Source organism: Acomys russatus, chromosome 10 (assembly GCF_903995435.1).
Source record: "Acomys russatus chromosome 10, mAcoRus1.1, whole genome shotgun sequence".
NCBI classification, from domain to species: Eukaryota; Metazoa; Chordata; class Mammalia; order Rodentia; family Muridae; genus Acomys; species Acomys russatus.
Window position 1 is genome coordinate 59,347,634 of NC_067146.1, and position 21,248 is coordinate 59,368,881.

The 21,248-nt window shown below is 42.5% G+C and overlaps 1 protein-coding gene across 1 annotated transcript in view; it reads right to left on the reverse strand.

Annotated features, from left to right (window-relative positions):
• Nucleotides 1-20,196, reverse strand: part of LOC127194287 (pyroglutamylated RF-amide peptide receptor-like) — a 55,405-nt gene extending 35,209 nt beyond the window's left edge. Inside the window, exon 1 of the mRNA XM_051151594.1 lies at nucleotides 19,860-20,196. Within this exon, the coding sequence (XP_051007551.1) occupies nucleotides 19,860-20,196 (337 nt within the window). The remainder of the gene's footprint in view (nucleotides 1-19,859) is intronic.
• Between the last annotated feature and the right edge of the window lie 1,052 nt (nucleotides 20,197-21,248).

A 21,248-nucleotide genomic window follows, 5' to 3' on the forward strand; every position in this document is an offset into this window, starting at 1 on the left:
CCATTGGGTTCTTTCTTGGAACTATGCTTTTATGTTTGGCACGTTCATCAGCATGTTTATTTGTAGCCCAATGGAACCCACACCTAAATTCAAATGTTCATTAAAGATAGCTGTATTACAAGACCAAAGTGCCTTGATAGACTGATAGCATGAGAGGGAACCTGTGGCGTTATTAGAGAGCTGTGTATGTACACCCGACAGCTCCAGGACCACGCCCTCAGTTCTCAAATCTATGTCAGAGTCTGTCTTATATTTCAGTGGACTTTACTATCACCCTGGCTCCCAGTGATCCCATGGTAGAATATATCTTGATATTGTAGGCAGTAACTCAGCACTGGTTATTACAGTCTGCTGAATACTGTGTGGTCTCTGTGGTTTGATGTCTTGAGTAATGCCATCTTGTCTTACAGATTCTGTTGAATGGAGACCCACTGACTCTCAGCTCCTCAGACATACTTGTAACACCCTTAGACCAAACAGAGTGAGATTTTCAATCCCTGGATAGGCAATGTCTGTTCTCAGAATCCTGGAGAAATTATAGAACATAGATCTTCAGCCTTCAGGATTAAGGGACCAAAGTCTCAAAAGGGAAACTGAGGCATGATTAAAAAAAACTAGGTGAAGTTATAGGTACATGGGTAGAAAATGAGCCCCTCAAAACAGCTGAGGATCAAGAACTTCAGCACAATTAACAGTATTTTCTGTAAAATCTGCCTTATAGAAGCAGGAGAAAATTAACACTACTAAAATAAAAAGGAGTTATGCTTAAATATTAAAATTGAATGCCCTTCTTCTTCTCCTTTTCCAGCTGAGAACCTCCAATTTTCTTGGCATTTCACATTAAGTCCCCTGTGCAACCTTTATGATCCATGGTTTTAATATCACATTACAGTCTTGTCTATGACACCTCCAAAGCCACCCTTCAATATCAGTATTGAAAGGGGGAAAAGAGATGAAGTGGTGTCCTTCAGAGACCCTTTGAGCAGCATACTCCTCAAAGCCCACAAATAACAATGGTTAAGTAAGGTAGATGCCCTTGAGAAGCCCACATACATGGTCTTGGGGACATCTTGTACTTTTCCCAAGAGCCTCTCTTTCTGTTTAGACCCTTATGCTTAACTTGATTTTGAACTTTACCCCCAGTTAAACTGTAAATCTGTGTCATATCAATTCTTCCTGAAATTCCTTTTTGTGCTCAAGTGAAGATGAAGGCTTAACTGAGTGAACATTGCTAAAGGAACTCCTGGAAGCTGTTGGCAGCAGTTCTGGGCTGTGGCTCCTGCTACACCACCACTGACACGTTTAATTTGCTACAGTCCGCGGCATTTGCTAACTCCCTTTAGGAGTTTGATTATGACCATGGTATACGGTACAAATAGGAGTGCTTTCCAGATTTACGTCACTCTAACAGATGCCTCAGATCATTAACAGCTAAAGAAAAAGGTTGGTTTTGACTCATTTTGAAGTTCCCAGTCCATGAAGAATTGCCAGTTTGATTTTTGGGGCAAGGCAGCCCATCATAGTGGGAATACATTGTAGAATAAATCTATTTGACCTCATGCCTGGAAATGAACTACAGAGTAAGAAAGAGCTGAGCTCTCATTATCCCCTTATAAGTCGTGGCTCAATGGCTCAAGACCCCCCGCCAGCTCAAACCTCAGAAAGTTTCTAATATCTCCCAATAGTGACACCCTGAGGACCAAGCCTTTAACACATGAGCAGAGTTTTGGGGAGTATTTGAGGTTCAAATTATAGCAAGTATGTAGCAATATGTATTTGTAGTTAAAAGTTAACATACCTATGCTCTTTGATGCTACATGCTTCATTGTACTTCAGGGCTTTTTTAATGGCTAATGCTTACCAAAACACTTGCTAACACATTGCTAGGTTATAACTCCTAGCTGCAACTCTAAATTTGTTGATTCAAATTAGAGTTGCCTCTATCAAAACTTCTTCAAAAGAATGGACTCTGACAGTACCACTTGGACACAAATCTGAGCACCTGCATGAAGGCCATAGAAGGGAGAAAATGCGTTCTGCCTCTCTATTTATAATTATAAGAAATGGCAATTCTCCAAAGGGGGGAAAAAAACCAAGCTGTAATTTGTTCCCTCTGAACCTCATGTTTAAGTTCATGAAGTAGTGAGGAGATGGGACAAATCTGACTGTAGTAGGTAGAAGCAGGGCACCCCAAGGTGCTTACAATTCCATAAGCCATCAGGGTGAAGCCTTCTTGGCTGAATAGTGGTAGCTTGAGAGAAAGAAAGATCACAGAACATACACTTGTGTGCATGTGCACGCATGCACACACACACACACACACACACACACACACAAACAAAACAAAACCAACCAATCCCTGACTCTCGTGATATCAAACCCAACCTCATCTGGAGAATTTATCAGGAAAAACTCCATTACTAAATGTAGATCCTTGAGCCTCCAAAATAGTGAGTCAAATAAAACACTTGTTGTTATAAAACACCACCGAGACACAGGCATTTAATTGTAGCAACGAAAAATGAAGAAATACACCATAGTAAAAAGTTTCATAATGACTACCTTTTCTGTGAGGATGTTTTACCTATTGTTAGGGTTTAAATGTGAAAAAGTTCTCCAGATACATATGTCTGCTCATTTGGTTTGCATTGTTGAGAAGGTTGTGGACTCTGGGATTTAGGGCCTAATCGGTAGACAAAGCATATGAGGGATATGCGTGAAGGCTATAAGCCATCCCATGAGCTCTCTACTTCACAATATGCATACGTGTGAGCAGGATACCCTGCATACTCCAACCACCATAGACCAAAGCACCAACCACCATCTTCACTTAAGATGATAGAACGCAACTGAACCGAAACTAACCTTTTCTCCATGAATTTGCTTATTTGTCACAGTAATCTGAAAGCCAACTAATACACTCCCTTAATTTTTATCACCCAAATGTCAGTCAGGCATCAAAAGTCAAACAGACAGACATTAAATGTATTAAATGTTACACCAACCCTTGGAGTCATGATGTATAACAGCAGATACTAAATGCAAAAAAAAAAAAAAAAAAAAAAAAGTGCGAGTTACTTCAGTAACCATGCTTTAGGGTGAGTAGTGCTGAAGCAGATTCATTAAGACACACTGATTTGCCAAGAGGAATCCCCTAGTGGTTGCCTGTACATTGGAAAAAATAAGCTATCCCAAAGTCTTCTGAAGCAAAGTGAAACATGTGCTCTAAAATTTGACCATGCACACTCGTCATGATGTCTGAGATTGTGTTTCCAACAATGTCCTAGGTGAAAACGGCACCAAAGTTCTAGACCCATGAAACTGGAGACTTCTTACTTGCTCCTAGGAAGCATCTTCTAAGCCCAAGTGTTTTTGTAGCCAAAGGATCTGGGCCACCAATTAGCACTGCGGCCTCTTGACCCATCCCCGTTTTGTGACAGAGATCAAATGGTTTCATCAAAAGGCAACTTCTTTTTCCTTAGTGTCTTTTCTCCTTTGACTCCCACTTCAAACACGTGCTCCCCTTTCAGGCTACTTGATGAGGATAAAGCAAATGCAGGTCTTCTGAGGGAAGAGTGAAGAAAGGTATGCAGCTATGTCATACAGACTTTCCCTCCTGGGCCCCAGCAGTCCTCTCGCCTTAACCTGCAGAGCAGCTCAGCACATTCTGCACTGGGAGCTAAAAATCCGCCTTAGAGAAGTAACAATACTTGACATGAGGTACTGTTATGTCCATTCTAAGACCACAGCGCTCGTTTCAAGGGAAATAGAGTTTAGCCATGGCCCAGGAACACAGGTGTGGGCTACTCCAAATCCTATGTGCCAACATGAAATCAGTTTCATGAAGTTTTTATAGTTTTACATAACAAAGAAAATCATACATACATTGGGGCAGGTTTAAAATACACTGACAAGTATACCAGAGAGGCAGTCACAGCAACATAGGGGAAGCTTTTCCATGGCACAGCATGCTATCTGAGTTGGGGGAAGTCATCTGTTAAATTAATAGATTCGAAAGGTTTTAATCTATTAGTCACGAGACATTAGTTCAGACACTGAGGTGGACAAGGAGTGGCTGGGCATACCAGTGAGGAATTTTTATTGAATTCGATCATTAGAGGTAGGAAGATTTCCACTTTAATGTGGGCCACTCTTTCTCCTAGAAGCCTACCTAAAATCCATGGGAGAGGGAAGTGTTTGCTTTTACCTGCTTGCCCTCAGTCTCACTGGTAAATCATGTATCCTGCTCTCAAGATATTCCTTCACTAGTATTAGAGCCTAAGTGTCCCTCAGTAGAAGAGTGGATAAAGAAACTGTGGTACATATACACTATGGAATACTACTCAGCTATTAAAAACAAGGAATTCCCGAAATTTGTGGATAAATGGATTGAGCTAGAAATGATCATAATGAGTGAGTTAACCCAGAAGCAGAAAGAATCAAATGGTATATACTCACTTATATCTGCATACTAGCCCAAGGGGCATGTCCCACGAAAGCCTTCACTTACCAGGAAACTGGGACAGAGGGAAAGGCATCCTATTGGGACTCTAAATGAGAGACGCATGGGAGAATAGCAAAATAAAAGGATACAGAGGGTCCTAGAAATCTACAAGTAGAACATTATGATAGGCAGATTTGGGCCCAGGGGTCCCGCTCAAACTAAGGCACCAGCCAAGGACAATACAGGAGGTAAACTTTAAACCCCTTCCCAGATCTAGAGCCAAATTCTTTGGGATTCCAATATGTTATGCACTGAACAACTGTTGGATTCTTGGACACCCCATTGGGAGACAGCCATTGTTGGAGTATGTGAGCCACAGCCTATAAGACATTCTATTAAATATCATAGACACAGACACACAGACACAGACACACACAGACACACAGACACACACACACAGACACACACACACACACACACACACACACACACACACACAGGTTTATGTCATTCTATCTGTCTGCTCTTCTCTAGGAAACCCTGACTGATACAGCTATCAAAGAAGATTGATTTGAATCGACTTACACAATAGGGTAGAACATTCCAGCAATGGCCGTTTCAGTGCTTCCAAGTCAGAGAACTAAGCTTCCAAGGCAGGAAGTGGGACACCATAGAAGTCCTGATCTGACATTGAAAGCCTGAAGGCTCTGCAGAGAGTTGCTGCATATGTGCTGAAGGGTCAAAGGCACAGTCCGACCTCAGGAGGGAGCAGCAGGGACAGCCAGAGTCAGTCAGAACATGGAAGGCTTACACTGCATCCAGGCAGTTTATCCACTTTTAGGGTCCCTGTTTGGATTCAGAAGAGGTCTGGTCTCTGCCCTGCATGTCAATCCTTTGGAAATATCTCCACAGACACACAGACTTGATGTGAAGCTTGGTCCCATCAAATTGAAAACTCAGTTCACCCATCACAGATTCGTCTTTCTTGACAACAAATAAGAGATGAAGTCATAAGGATATAGATAAAAACCATGGGTAGGAATGATACCTAAAAGATTTGAGAAAATAGTCATATAAAGACAAATAAAGTGTATTAATGCATGTGGTAGCTAATCTTTATGCTAATTGCCTGGATTAAGAAGTGGCTAGGAGATTATCAAGGCACACTCTGGTGATCTTTGAGAGCCTTCCTAGAGAAGATTATTTCAAAGGCTACATGGGACCTGATGTGGCCAGTACCATTGCATAAACTGGAGCCAGAAAGGGGACTAGAACTGCCTGCCACAGTATAGGCTCTCCCTTTCTCTACATTCTAGCCAGCATGAAACCAGCTGAGCTGCTCTGAGCTGCTCTGATGTTCTTTCTCGAAGGTAGGCTGATAGCTTGAAAATAATGAAGCAAAGCTGTCTTTGCCTTTAAGCTATTTCCTGTGGGTATTTGCTCACAGCAATATCAATGTCTAACAGCTAGCTTCCTTGTGTCTGCCTCCCTCCATCCTTAACTCAAGTAAAAGCTTGATGGTGATTTCCTTCTGCTGCTGATTTAATTAACCAGATGGGTAGAGTTAGTGGTGGCTGATGTGAGGAAGGCAGGAAGGGATATTTGAAAGAATGAAACTGGAGGTGGAGAGGTCAAGAATAAAGAGAAAGATAAAGAGGGGAATGGGGCGGGGGCGGAGGGGGGAAGCTTGTACTACAGCGGAGGAGAGAAATCAGATGTCAAGGAAGTCCAAAGGATGACCTGGTGAGCTTGTTTATTAAAATAGGATGGGAAGCAGAGTTAGCTGTAAGTGGGCGGGGCTTGAGGTCCTCAGGCCCCAGTCAGGATACCAGCTCTGTGCTGCTATTACAGGCCTGAAAAGACACAGGAATCCTTGAAAAGTGAAGCTGTGAGGTCGTCTCGAATATATTCAAGTAAGAAAAAGAGGTTTTAAGGTTTTTGGTGAGCTACTAATTAAAGTCCCTGTGAATTTCCTCTCAGTAAATAAGGAAACAGTAAAATTCATTTACATACAGTTGTTCATTGAACCACATTTAGTTGAATTTTGCATTGTACTTTAGCAAATTCTTGAGGGCAAGGATTTACTCACCCTTCCATGAATAGAGAGGAAAGCAGAAGCTAGGAGATTTAACAAGGCAGAATAAATCAAAAGGGTAGAAATTGGTGATAAAAAAATAATCGACTTTAATAAGTAGTCCTTTGTTTGCTGTAGAGAAGGGCAAAAGCCGCGTTCAGGGCTGAGCCTGGAGATGGTGAATTCCTTTTGCTGAGCTTCACGGAGCTGTTGCTCCTAGTCTACTTCAGTTTCCATGACAGCTGCCTACCTTCTGCCTTACATTCAAAAGCCATTAGCCTCCTTCATCACTGCTACAGAACAAGCCACCCTATAACATCAATTACTTGAAGTAAATTGAATCTTTGGTCCTTGCATCTAAATAAAGCCTGCACAAGATACAGAAAAAGTAGGTGCAATTTCATAAGCCATCACAGAAATAGATACTGACCCCACCTCACCCCACCCGAAGCTTCAAACACAACTACAATGGAAGATGATCTTCATTAATTCATTCATACAAGTGTTTAGAATCCGTGCTAAGAACTGTTCAACAGGCTGTGTTAGGTTAAACAGACCTGTTTCTTATACCTTAGGGGGTGGGATGAAAACCAGATCAGCAAAAGACCACGAAGTCATATGATTACCCAGATGTGTAATTTTCTCAATGTGAAAAATATAAATTTAATTCGAATTTCTAATGTGTTCACTAAATCAACCAGCTAATCTTCACAACACATTACACTTTTTAATATAAATTTAACTGAATGTATATCTTTTTTGGTGTTTCATTTTATTTCGTTAAATACAGATTGAGGTTTTTTTTTTTAAACATTGGCCTTTCCTAATGTTTAAGGCTTTGTTACTTTACCATTAAAAAAAGTCTGATACCCCCCTCATGTTTTTTCCTCAGAACCTGCTGGTGAAGTCACTGCTTGAATTGGGCTCATAATGATTCTCTTATTAGTCTTTAATGTAATAGAATACTTGCTATTAAAATAAATTCTTCATTGTTTCTAGATGTTGCCACAAAGAAACATCTAAAAACTGAGCCTGTACTATCTACTTAACAGCACCAAGGCACCTCTGTGCCTGAGTTGACACAGGGCTCTATGAACATGTGCAAATGCTGGGATTCCTGGCTGAGCAGGGCCAAGGAAAGTTAATTAACAGAAAGAGGTTTGCTTTTTAAAAAAAAAAAAATGTTTTTAAGAATATAAAATTGTTTTCCTTTTAGAACCTCACTCTGAGAGGGCATAACTCTTACACACAGGTGTTGGAGCAGGTGATGGGGCACGATTCCCTAAGGTGAGAGAATTTTCTAGTGCAACCACTATGGTCAAGACCTCACACTAAAGCAGGTCAACTCCTGGAATCAGCACTCCCCCCCCCCCCCCCGAGTGCATACAGATCATTCACTATAGGACAGAGGAATAGGAGGCTACACATCCCATCCTCTGTTCCGTAGATTTGGCTGCCTTTCTCATGAAGAGGGATCTCTGAATCTGCAGCGGAGACATGACTTGCTATGTCACAGGATGTCACTGTGCCACTCCTCATCCCAAGAGGCAAGACACTGTGAATGCCTGTTCACTGCTCTGCTTTAAGGAGCCCCATTAGAGGAACTATAGAGTCTCCTGATGAAGGAAAGCCCCTGGGCCAGAGAGGGTTTGTCCCTTCCTTGAGACATCTAAATTAAGGTACGCCCAGTAGGTCACTAGTTGAATGTAGTCTCAAGAGTGATTCCAGAGAGAACAGTGAAAGAGCCCGTCATTTGATCCACGATCAAAGTGCTGCCCCTCAGAATGTAAGCAATGGTTTCTCTAAATCACCCTACTTCTGAGTGGCACAGAATAAGGCAGTACACTTGAGTGCCCCCTTTCTCATCTCCGAAATGAAGATAATGTGCCTAGTACATGGTAAGCTCTCTGTCAAACACAGCAGACCTTACTCTCCTTTCCAAGCCAAAAATTAGACAGCAAGGACATTCACAGAAACAATAACGATGTACGTTCAGAATAAAATGAGATGTAGTATGTGTTATGAAGTTGTGAGGAACGGGAGGTGGACAATGCAGTCATAGGTGACTTGGTAAAAACTTTCTTCATTTAAAAGCAGGGTCTCTTTATGTGCCAGTATTATCCTGGGAAGTCACTTGAGCCTTACAGGTTTCATCAAAGCAGTGTGAACCCCAACAAAGGCTTCATAGCCCTACCCCATTACCCATCCCTAGAGATTTGTTTCCGCCTCTGCAGTATGTGAAAGCAGCACTATTCTCTACTTTCTAGGTAAAAAGGACCAGTATGGATCCTAATATTTCTATAGTAGAAGACATGATTGTTATATAACTATTCAGTAAGTTAAAAAATTATCTTTAAATGTCATTCTGTAAGTCTCTGAGGTTTTTGAAGACCTTATTAAACTATTTTACCTCGTATATCTATAGAATCCTATCTATCTATTAGACCTCGAATATATATTCTTGTGATAAAATTAGACTAGCTTTCAACATGAGCATGATTTGCATCCATATGTAAATTTTGATACCATTGAATTAAAAAATAACCTTATTTGTGAGTGACAAGTAGGGCCTTGAGATGAGGAGTAGAGTCAATAATCTACCTTTTGTTCTATCCTCCCTCTATATTTCTGTATCTCCCTTTCTTTCTTTTCAGTTCCTATCTCCTTACCTATAAAAGAAAGATAAAGGAAAAAAGATATGTTCTGGAGTCAAATTTAGTTTCCTCTCTGTAAAAGACCAATAATACTTATAACCAACTCCCAATGAAAATAAGCATTTGTAGACCAAGAGAGTAAACAGATAGCTAAATAAGGTCTTCAAAAACCTCAGAGACCTACAGAATATGGCATTTAAAGATGTTTTTATTTATTCTAAAGATTATTTGACAACAAGACAAGTTAACTCCTAGCAACATCCAGCCTGTCTCAAAGAAGACGAGCATCAAAGAACTTCCTAATGGAGTTGGCCTCAAATGTGGCAAACAAGCCAATGGGAAAAATGTCCTCGTTTCCACCACAGACAGAATTCTGCCTAAAAATGGGCAAGTTAGATGCATGCTGAGTCGATGGCCAAACTCTGCCAAGATAGGGTAAGCAAGTCCTTAATAGTTCCTGCCTCGCAAATATGTCTGTCAGAGATATTGGTCCAGAAGGCTGAAGATGATGCTCCAGCATTATAGAGAGTGTTGGGCCACTGTTCTGGCAGTAAACTGTCTCAGTCATTTTTTCATTTTGGAAGCTGCTAGCCTGAACTCCAGGTTCACTCAAGTATTTAAGTTTTATCCCTTCTCAAGTCTCTGATGGGTTTGAAGACCAGCTACTTTAGTCTTTCAATTAAGCTTAGTAGTTTAGGGGTTAAGATGTTTTTAGATCAAGATAGATGTTTTAAGTTGATAGAGATGAGATATGATAGATCTTAATCTCCATTCAGAAATTTAGACCCAACAAGCTAGGAAAGATATTTACTTAAAGTTTGCCAAATACAAATAGCCTAATAACTATAAATGCAACATTTATGTAATTCCTGATTGTCTTGTGGTTCTTCCTGCTGTATGTAGTCTATTTTACCCATGTGTGATAGTATAAATGTATATGTCAAAAACATAATAAAAAGGAGAAAAATTATCTGTAAATTGATAGAATTAAAGGACCTGCTTTGTACAAATAGAGAATGTATATATTTAAGATGTTATAGCATAGTGACAGTTTTTAAACTTCTTGTTACTTTCTTTTTTAGGTTTATTTTCATTTTTGATGTGTATAGGTCTTTTGCCTGCATCTTTGTGCAAATGCATTCGCATTCATGCAGTACTGAGGAAAGTCAAAAGAGGGTGTTGACTCCCTTAGAACCGGAGTTACCCCAATGTCTGCTGGCAATTGATCTGGGTTATTCTGGAAACCAGTGCTCTTAACTACAGAGCTATTTCTTCAGCCACTTTGGTGGTGTTGTTCTTTGTTTGTTTGTTTGTTTGTTTGAGACAGTGTGTCAGACTGGCCTAGAACACTCGGTGTTGCTGAGAATGACCCTGGCCTTTGAATCCTTCTTTCACACCTCCCAAGTGCTGGGATCATGGGCGTGTACCCCTGTACCCCGCTTATATGGTGCTGTGGTGTAATCCAGGGCCTTATAAGCATTCTGGAAAAAGGTTCTACCAACTGAGCTACATTTTCTCCCCCAGTTATTAATGATTTTTCTTTGATGAAAATATATTCTACACACAAATATACTAAATACTTAAAAAGCAACACTTTGAATTTGTACCAATTACAGTCTCCTTTCAGTGAGGTCTAGATAAGTGCTCAACCCTTTTATTCTCACATCGGTCCTTCTAAGTGTTTCCCAAGGGTACAGGTGAAAAAACTGTATTAAAGTGTGTGTGTGTGTGTGTGTGTGTGTGTGTGTGTGTGTGTGTACCCCAATGTCAAACATTGTGTTTGTCAAGTTATAGCATTAGCTGATTCTAAATGCATTTAAGTTTCACAAGGAATATTTTAAAATAGTGATATCTTTTCAGGCTATACTGGAGATTTTTTCCTCTCTTGGTTCCTTCCTTATTTATTTAGACAACATCTCACCCAATAGCCCAAAAAGCATTAATCTTGCTGCCTCAACCACCCAAGTACTTGAATTGTAAGCATGAACCACCATACCTGGCTTTGAAAGAGATAGGTGAAAAATAAAAATAACCTTTTTAAGACTTGTTTTTATTTTTAATGATGTGTCTGTGTACCACGTGTGTGCATGTACTAGAGTTACAGGTGATTGTGAGCTGCCTCACATGGTTGCTTGGAACCCATTTCCTGTCCTCTGTAGGAATAACAAGTGAGCCTAACCACTGAGCAATCTCTCCATTTCCAAGGTGTAAATATTACATGCATGTTAATGTCAAGCTAGAAACCCTAAGAACTGGATACATATTAATATTTTTTGCTAAAATTCAGCAATTTGTACAACCTAGAACTTTGCCATATAATTCTACTGCTTCTTCTAACACTGCAGGGACAGCATTGGGCATTTCTTTATAACTCTTCTCTGCACTGTCCTCTAATGGGGCTGACTTAAGGCCAGGCATGTATGATGCAATCTAGTAAATACAGCAATTAATAAATGGGAAGACAGAATTGGCAACCAAGGCTGTATGATTCCACAAGACACTTTTATTTTTCTACCCTGCACTGCCTTTGTCTTTCTCCCAGGCGAAGCACAGACTCACTGTCTTTTCAGACTTCCATTATATGAATGGCTTAAAGTCTAATTGGTACGCATATGAATTTCTTAGAAACTCAGTAATAGGAAGAATGAGTGAGGTCTGTTTTAATTTGAGTTCTTTGAAATCCCATAAAACAGTAAGCTTTTACCTGTGTACTTCAGTACTAGTCACTGGAAAACTGTAGTTTTCAGATGCAAACAGAAGTGAGCTTAGCTTCTGCTGAATCTTTCTCAGCACCAGAGGCTAAGAGGAAACTCTATCCCTCTAACCTACGATGATGCCCCAGCAAGAACTGGCACTCAGAAAAACTAACAGTATGGGAGTTGGTCCACCACAGAGAACATAAACACAAAAGGGGGTGGCAGAGAGTGATGTCCATCCCAGGCTAGGAGAGGTTGACGTGGGTTCATCTTGATCTCAAAAAGCCTACTTTGGGACTTTGGCTATGAAGAAGAACATCAAAGAAACCACAGGCAGAGGATGTCTGGTCTGAAGATCTTAGAGACCCATCAATTGAATTCAGCCCCCACAGATGCTTGTGAGCAATGGTATGAAACACATTGGACAGCCCTGCTCATTCTTGTCCTCCAGAAAAACTTCCTTCCAGCAGTCAAGCATTCCCCAGCAGGCTTGCAACTAACGGGGTCACAAGTGTCTCTGCTGCAGCTGTTAGCTCAGCTTGCCACACTTGTCATATATGTAGTCAGTTAAGGTGATCAACCCACATCCTTGACACCATATGACTCCACCCAGATTCAGGGAGTTTATTACCCACACAGAAAGACTAAGCAAGATCTACATGGTACCAGAAATTTGTGGCCCCAGTCCCAGAAAAAGACAGGAAACCTGAAGGTCAAGTTGACCAATAACATAGTCAATGAGTCACTCTGCTGGAGGAGAGCACTCAGAGACGAGTATTAAATGCCATAGTTCAGCCTGTGTTGAGGTGAGACATTCTAAGACCAACTGAAACCAAAGTCAGGAGATGGTTGGAAATATTTTCCCATGAGGAAGGGGTAAGAAACTCTCCTGAGCAGTGAGGTACCTCTAGGAATCCTGTGGACTCAGGTTGCGTGCTGAAGCCTACATAGTCTGGGTGAAGACTTTTAAATCGCCCAGTGTGCCATAGCAGAGATCCCCAGCCTAATCTACATATCCCCCCCTCAAGTTATTCAATTAGGAGTGAGTCAAGCCCTCCCCCACACGCTCTCCTCCAGCTTAACAACCATCACACGGCACAGGGTAATGTCTGAAAAGAGAGTTCCATAGTTTGGGCCACACATTAAGGATACAAGGAAAATTTTCAGGCTTTGTCATTACTGTTTTGGCCTATAATGTAACTCTAACTACAATTGACAGAAGCAGAAAGGCTCTCCTGAATAAAAACCTCTGGCTGCTACTGCGACCCTTTCATCTCTCAGGAAAACTTAGTGTACCAAACTGATGGTGGCAAAGAGCAGCCAGAGGCTTACCACATAGCCCAGCTCCTCACTTCACCTCAACAGCAACTCCTGCTGCTGTCCTTTATTTTTTATACTTCTCTTTTTAAGGAGATTGTTTTCAACAGCTGTTTTCAATCATTCCTGTTAATATATTTCAAAAGAAAAACCCACGGCAGTCCTGATTTTACAACAGTTTCACCATGTGTAAATTTCTAAAGTATCAAAGAAAAGGGGAACTTATAACTAACATAACTGCTGTTTTATAATCCCTAACTGAGTAATAAGGCTGGAGGAGTGCCAGGCTATCATTCTGAAAGGGCATTACAAATTAATACCATTTTCTAAAAACTAGCCTGATACAATAAGCATGGTGCACACTTTTTCTTTTCCTCTCTCCTGTCTCCCTCCCTTTTAGTCAAAGCCCATTACATATCTCACATAAAGTCACGTGCATAGCTCTGCTTATTAACAGGAGATGCAGGTGCTGTTCTAGTGACGTGTGAGAGGCATCCCCCCTGCATCATCCACCTACAACACTCCCTGTGGCAGTGAGTAAAACAGACTGGAAACCTTTGGTGTGGGGTGTGCTAATTACAATGAGGCCATGTTCTCTAGAAAGGCGATTATTAATTACTCTACTCTGTATGTCTTGAATTTCAACCCATTTCTATGAGCACATATGTGTGTGTGCTCATGTGTATGCTTGCACAGGCACTGAGGTGTATATGGCATGTGGTGTGAATATATTATGTACATGTGGTGTGTGTACGCATGTGGATACAAGAGTATGCTCACCTGTGTGTGGATGTAGGGGCCAGAGGTTGATCCTAAGTCATCTTGAAAGGCCCCCAAAAGAGGTTAAGGCTTCAATAAAGATATACCAGGCTGCGTGTAATGCAACTGCCACCAGTCTTTGCTGGACTCCTTTTACGTATTACCCTCTGCATTTTGTAAGCATTTTTAAATTCTATTCCCCAAAAAATTAAAAACAAAACCTAGCTGGTACATGTGGCCCGGACCGCACTACTTAAAGCATTGCATTCATCATTTCTTTATTTTAACCTTGTTGGTACTATAGGCATTTCCGCTGCCTCCACGGTTCTCGGCCTTAGCTCTTGTCATAAGGCTTCCTGATCACCAGAACACTGAAAGCATAACAGCAGTCTTCACACTCGCGCCGGTGAATTCCATACCTGTATGGGCTTGAATTGGGTATCTATACCTTGGAAAACTCAAAGGGTTCCTTCTGTTGTTAAGATTGAGAACCATTCCTTGCGGGAGAATTTTCAGGTCAGCCACGAGGAAATGCAATTTGCTATCTCTTCTTTCTCTATGAGCACCTTTCAAAAAGAAGCCGTCTGTGATGTACACTCTCGCGCTTGCCACCATCACTTGGGATATCTTTGGAACCTCTTCTTTTTTGAAACTGCTTTTAGCTAATTTTCCATCCACAATTAGAAAAATTACTGTCACTGTCCACACAAGCCTGTGGGAGGAGTCACTGGGTTCTGTGTGTTCAAAAGACTGCTCTGTCCTCACTGCACCCATGGTGCAAGAAATGGGCACAGGTCACTGCAGGCTTCTTCCAAACACTCCTGTCTCCACTTATTAATGCCAGACTCTGGAATTGGAACTGATTTTCCACTTCCTTCTGGAAGACCTTCAGAACAGTCCCACTGTGCCGTAAGCACATCTTTCTCCTGGAGCCACCCTTGTCCCCAGTCTCAACCCATCAGGCTCAACCCAACAGGCTGAGTCCTGTTCCTTGCCATCCAACACCATGCTGGGACCCTGAACGCCACTAATCACCTCAGCTCTTCCCTCAACGCTCCTTTCCTCTTCTTAATGTCCCACAAGAACACTGTTTCCTCACACCTACAGCACACCTGAAAAAAAAAGTGCTGAATACCTGTGTGATTGAGACTGCAGTGATTAGAGTTGAGACTGGGCAGAAGCGCGAGATAAGATGAGGGCATTCGGATTCTGAGAGGATGCTGAGAGGATGTGCTATGGTAAAAGCAGCATGCGCTGGCAGATCAGGTGCGAGACCACTCCTTCAAGGAATAATTAGCACGGAGCTTAGAGTCTGCTAGAAGTGAGACCTGACAGTACTCTCTACACAGAAAGGAATCATGATAGAAGCGATTGCGCACTGCTTCCGTGCTCGCGCATCAAGACGGGACTGTTAAAAGTTAAAAGAGTATAGAAATGCAAAGGGAATAAAAGGAACATAGGTGTTAATGAGGACTAGAGAAAGGTGCTCAGGAGAATTGGTCGGAGCAAAATCCATTATTCTGAACTTAGCTAGAAACAAAACACATTTGGTCAGCGAAGCGAGGGGGATGCTTAACACACCATAAAGAAAGATAAAAGGTGAAGGAAGGAAGAGCTGGTGTGAAGAGTCTGGAAAGAAGGACGCGCAGCCCTGGCATCTGGCTACACAGACCCAAAGGAAAGCAGACAGAGCCGCATCTCTGTCCACCCCCGTGCTACATGCAGTGGAAGGTACCCTAAGGCAGAGAAGCCCCACTCCTGCTAGCCCTGAGAATTCCTAGGGTACAATGACTGAGCCAAGACAACAGCAAAAGGGACATGGTTTGAGAAAAAGCATTGCCCACCAGCTTACCTCCTGTCAAACACTGAATGTAACTGCTGCAAGTCAGGGGCATCTCCTAAGGAATGAGATTTAGGCAAATGAACTCATTTTTAACGGACTCACACAGCAAAAGAAGCAGCACAAAGTCTTTGCTCAAGGGTAGGATGGAAGAGGCTGGCTGCTGTTTTCATTTGCTTGGCTTTTTGTTTTGCAGGCGTAATTTGTAGCTGTTGATTTTCGTGGTGTAAACACTCCCACTAGGGATAATTTTAGGCCCATAACAAGACATTCTGACACAATCCCTGCATAGAGCTATTCAGCACCACCAGCTCCAGAAGTCAGCGCAAGCTGGATCTGAGTTGAGAGCTATGGTCCAGACTTGGGCTCACACAGCAGTTTCTAAGAGCCCTTCAGGAGAGTCTCTATGCAGGCAGGTCTGAGAAGAGCTGCTTACAGTGGTGCATACTAAGCTTCCAGTCACACAAACATCAGCTGAGGATCTTGGTAAACTGCTCACTCAGCAGGCGCTTCCGTTCCTAGGAAGGGAGATGTGCTACTTAGTTCTTTGTCACTTTGACACAAGCTAAAGTTGTCTGGGAGGAAGAAACCTTGATTATGAGATGGCTTCCATCAGATTGCCTGCAGGCGAGTCAGCAGGACATTTTCATGATTAATGACTGCTGTGAGGGCTCAGTGTCACCCCTGGGAATATGATTTTAGGTGGTCTAAGCAAGCCTATCTTGAGTTCTTGTCCTGACTCCCTTTTATGGTGGCTTGAGATCCAGATGTGTGAGACAAACTGATTCCTCTCCAAGTTGCTTTTGGTCATAATGTTTTATCCCAGCCATGGAAAGGAAATTAGGACAGGAGAGAATGAACTTCAGAGAATGGCAGCCATTCACAGACTAGTGCTGGCAAAGTCGTTAGAAGAGAAATGTTTAGAAAATGCATAAACTTAAAGCTCATAGGTTATATATGACAAGGCTAAACAAGTGCTTTATTTTACTCAAATGCATTTTACTCCTTAAGTCTGAGTTAGATGCCGGTATCATTAAAAACAAAAACTGTGTTCATAGCTTCTCTTGGGAAAGGAGAGGAGAAGAGAAACGGAAATAGTGATTACACTAGAAAAAACGTGACAGCCCCGCCCACAGCTCTGGAGGAGGCTGTTTGCCCTTCCAGGAGGCAGCTTCCCTCCTGTCACTGCCTGTCCCACCTTATCCCTGGTGGCATTTGAGGGATGTTTATATTTTACACTTTTACATAACATTCTCCTCCTCACTTACAATAGCCTTCTTTCTCCTATTTCCTACGATTTCCCACATATCAGCTGTGTATTCCTGAAACACCTTACACAGTGGTCTTAAAACATCAGACCTTTCTCTCCCCAGACTCTGAACTGACCATGCTCCTACAGCACAGCCCTTCCTCCTCTTTGGAAAATGACCAAAATCATTCTTCAAGACCCAGCTCAAACAACGTAGCCTCGGAAAGCCTTCCCAATTTTCCCATGCTCCAAGAGCAGAATGGATCTTCTTCTAAATATTAAATACTGTCTTGAGCTATTTGGGGTATATTCTATTCTCTGAGGCCCCACAAGGATATGGCTAAGCATTATTTGTTTTTACAATCTCAAGGAAAAAGTAGTTTGCCACATAGCAGATTCTTAATCACCTTAGCAAATTAATAAATTAAGAATTATGTTTTCAAACTATGGCACCAGCCAAGGACAATATGTGAAGTAAGCTTCGAACCCCTACCCAGATCTGGCCAATGGACAGGATATTCTCCACAGTTGAGTGAAGAGTGGGGTCTGACTTTCACACAAACTCTGGTGCTCCATATTTGACCATGTCCCCTGGATGGGGAGGCCTGGTGGCACTCAGAGGAAGGATAGCAGGCTACCAAGAAGAGACTTGATACCCTATGAGCATATATAGGGGGAGGAGGTCCCCCTCAGTCACAGTCATAGGGGAGGGGAGTAGAGGGAAAGTGGAAGAGAGGGAGGAACGGGAGGATACAAGGGATGGGATAACAATTGAGATGTAATATGAATAAATTAATAAAATATATTTTAAAACAATAAAAAAGAATTATGTTTTACCTCTCATTTGCTTGGATTGTCTTTTGCCAACTTATCAAATGAATTCTGCAATGCTATCCTAACCTATATGCAAGTTACTTCTCTTCCATATCCTTTTACAGCTTCTCTGTAGACATTTCTTCTCTTTCGTTTTGTTGTTGGTCATTCAATATATGGAATATTATTCATCCCATAAGTACTGACCTAGATAAATAAGGACAGGCCACCTATCATTGAACACCTCTTAATACCATCTACTTCCATGACATGACATGTTTCTGGTTTTTGAGACAGTTTCACAGTGCTACCAGAAACATGAAATCCTCCTGCCTCTCCACCTCCCTTGGACAGCAATTACAGATATGTGCTACTATACTTGGAACAATCACCATTTCCAAACCACACTTTATTTTTACACCATAAAATATGGTATAGTATTTTACCATATAAAATATAAGAATGGCAGATGATGATCCTTGCTTAATAGTTGGAGGCTAAATAAAGCTAGGGTGACATATCTCCCCAGAGTAGGAAGGAAGGGGAGCAGAAGGCTTGAGAGAACCCCCAGGCTACCCAAGACCTCTTTGAGAAGACCTATGACCTTTCTGAGTATTATCCCTCAGCATGACTTACAGCAGAGGATCTGCCTCACTCTACTTGCAAACTTCTCCCAATTTTAATGTTATTTAAAAACTGGGACCCAGACATGCTCAGTTAGCTTGTGTTAGAGCCAAAGTAGTAAACCTGGTCCTTCCATAGCCAGCAAAGATCTTCATTGCTTGTGCTCACTGTCACAATGATGATATAACCACCCAGTAGAAAAATAGATATTTCTAAATATGTGTATGAACATGGAAAGTCGTGACTCTATGACTTCTCCTCAAAAAGCAAGTTCTATTTGATAATCCAGAATTCTCCCATTAAGTTGATGGAATTAGCTGTAATGGGTTAACTCTAGAATGTCCAAATGCAGTTATTTAATCAGAGAGAGAATGCAAAAGCTTCTAATTTATAATCAGTTTACAATGACCTATACTCTGGATCACTTTCAAATCAATGCTATGCACTCAACATCTCATGCTTTTCAGAAAATCCATCATACGTGAAATGACAGTCAGCAATTTAGTATCCTTATTTCCAACAATTAATGCAACTCAAGTTTATAAAAAAAAAAACTGATGTTGAAAGTATTCACTGGTGATCCCCCCAATGGTAGGTAAGGTGGGATTAAAAAAAAAAAAGCCTCCACATATTTAAAGAAATTAGCCTAGGGGCAGAAACAGCACACCCACAGGATACAGCACTCATGAAGGCAAGAGTAGAATTAGTGCTTCCTGTCCAAGGAGCCCTGGAAGAGATCACTGCTGAAGGGCTTCGAGGCCCAGGAACCCAGTGCCCTACTGTTTCTCTATTCCACCCACTGCTCCTCACTTGTCACTCCAGTTTTTGTCATTTCTTTGCCATCCCTACCCCTTGTTCTAATGAAGGGCAATTTTACCTGTGAAGAGTGAATATGCTTACTAAACCAAGACATTTTTTTCTGCAATATATATGTGCTGTGAAAGGTGTCAAATCCGTGTATTAGTTAATACATGCAAACACCTGTCTGTGAACCACATAAGCAACTGGGAAGGAAGCCTGGAAGTTGAGGGAAAAGAGAGGACAACTTACCTTTCCAATTTTTTTTTTTATTTGAAAGATTATTTTAAAAATTTTAATGGTTTATTTTAAAGTTTGTGGGAGAAACCTGGTAGATACGGAAAGGAGCTGAAATGAGTGAGGAATCGCCATTTCCCTCGACTGTACTTAAATCTTATTGCACCCAATATATCTACAGAGCAAGGACGGATGCTGGACCCAAGCAGAAGTGGCAAAGAAAATAAAACAAAGAAACAAACGCGCCCTCAGCAAGTAGGTACTGCGGAGAAGTTCCAAGAATTCAGGGGGTCTCTTCATGGAGAAACAAAAGGCGACCAGAAAGGAGACAGGGAGAGGCAGAGACCTCCTTACCGCCCAACCAGGTATCTGAGACATTCTGGAGCATGGTGACCGGGATGCAGAAGAAGACGATGAGCAAGTCGCTGAGCGCCAGAGAGCAGATGAAGATATTGGTGACCGTGCGCATGGCCTTGCTGCGGGTCACCACATAGACCACCAGGGCATTGCCGAAGAGTGCCAGGGCGAAGATAAGCAGGCCGGCGAGCAGGAGGGCCAGCCTGGCGCGCGCCGGCAGCTGCGGGGTGAGCACCAGCGGCCGCAGCCCATAGCGCGCGATGAACTGCGCGCGTGTCAGGTTGTGCAGCCGCAGCAAAGCCGAGAGCTGCTCCGCGGTCAAGTTCCACGGCATGCCGTGCTCCGGAGCCGCCGCTTCCTCGCGCGGGGCTGCCCGAGGCCAGGGAGACGCAGGAGAGAAGCCTCACCGCGGTGGGAGCCGCAAGAGAGAAGCTAGCAGTGCCCAAAGCAAAGTCAGAGCCGCCAGCCAAACTGTTCGCAGCTCTGAGAAAGTTCCCAGCCAGGCGCTGCGATCCTCAGAAACCTCGCAGCGCCAAGTGAGGCTCAGTGCCCAGTCTTCTGGACCCTAGTGGAACTGAACCCCGCCCCTCGGCCCCTGGAGGGCCGCCTCACCCAACAATCAGCATTCAGCATCAGGTCTTGCCAGGAGCCACCCAGCTCTATTGCCCCAGCCCAGGCTATTGATGCTAAAACAAAAACTGCTGTTGAGGTTATGAAAAGCCTTTTGGTTCTCCTCTTGTGAAATCATGTATGGACCATAACTACCCATAGCAAAGTGGGGTTTGCGCGTTTTTCGTATTGAGATAATAATTACAGAAGAGAAGCTGCAGTCATAATAAGAGGGTCTCACCCACACTCAGTTTTCACTGTTGTGTTTTAACTGTGTATACTACAATACAAACCCAGACATTTGACATAGCTAAACGTGTGTGTGTGTGTGTGTGTGTGTGTGTGTGTGTGTGTGTGTGTGTGTGTAACAAACGGGGGAGGGTGTTGAGATGGAGAGGGAAGAGACAGGCACACAAGCAGGCAGGCAGGCAGGTGGGCAGATGGGCAGGTGGGCTGATGGGCAGGTGGGCAGATGGGCGACAGACACTGGCTTTGTCCTGGTTGCAGGATCAGATTCCTGGAACTGGCACCTGAGTCAAGATACGAAACTTTATCACCATCCAGATCTCACTCTGGGGCTTCTTCGTGGTCACACTTCTCCCTCCATCACCTCTAACTTCTAGCCATCTCTGCAAGAACATAGTATCAACAGAATCTCACAACGTATACTGTGTGTGTGTGTGTGTGAGAGAGAGAGAGAGAGAGAGAGAGAGAGAGAGAGAGAGAGAGAGAGAGAGAGAGAGAGAGAGACTTCGATCTCCTTCCCCTTGACCCAAT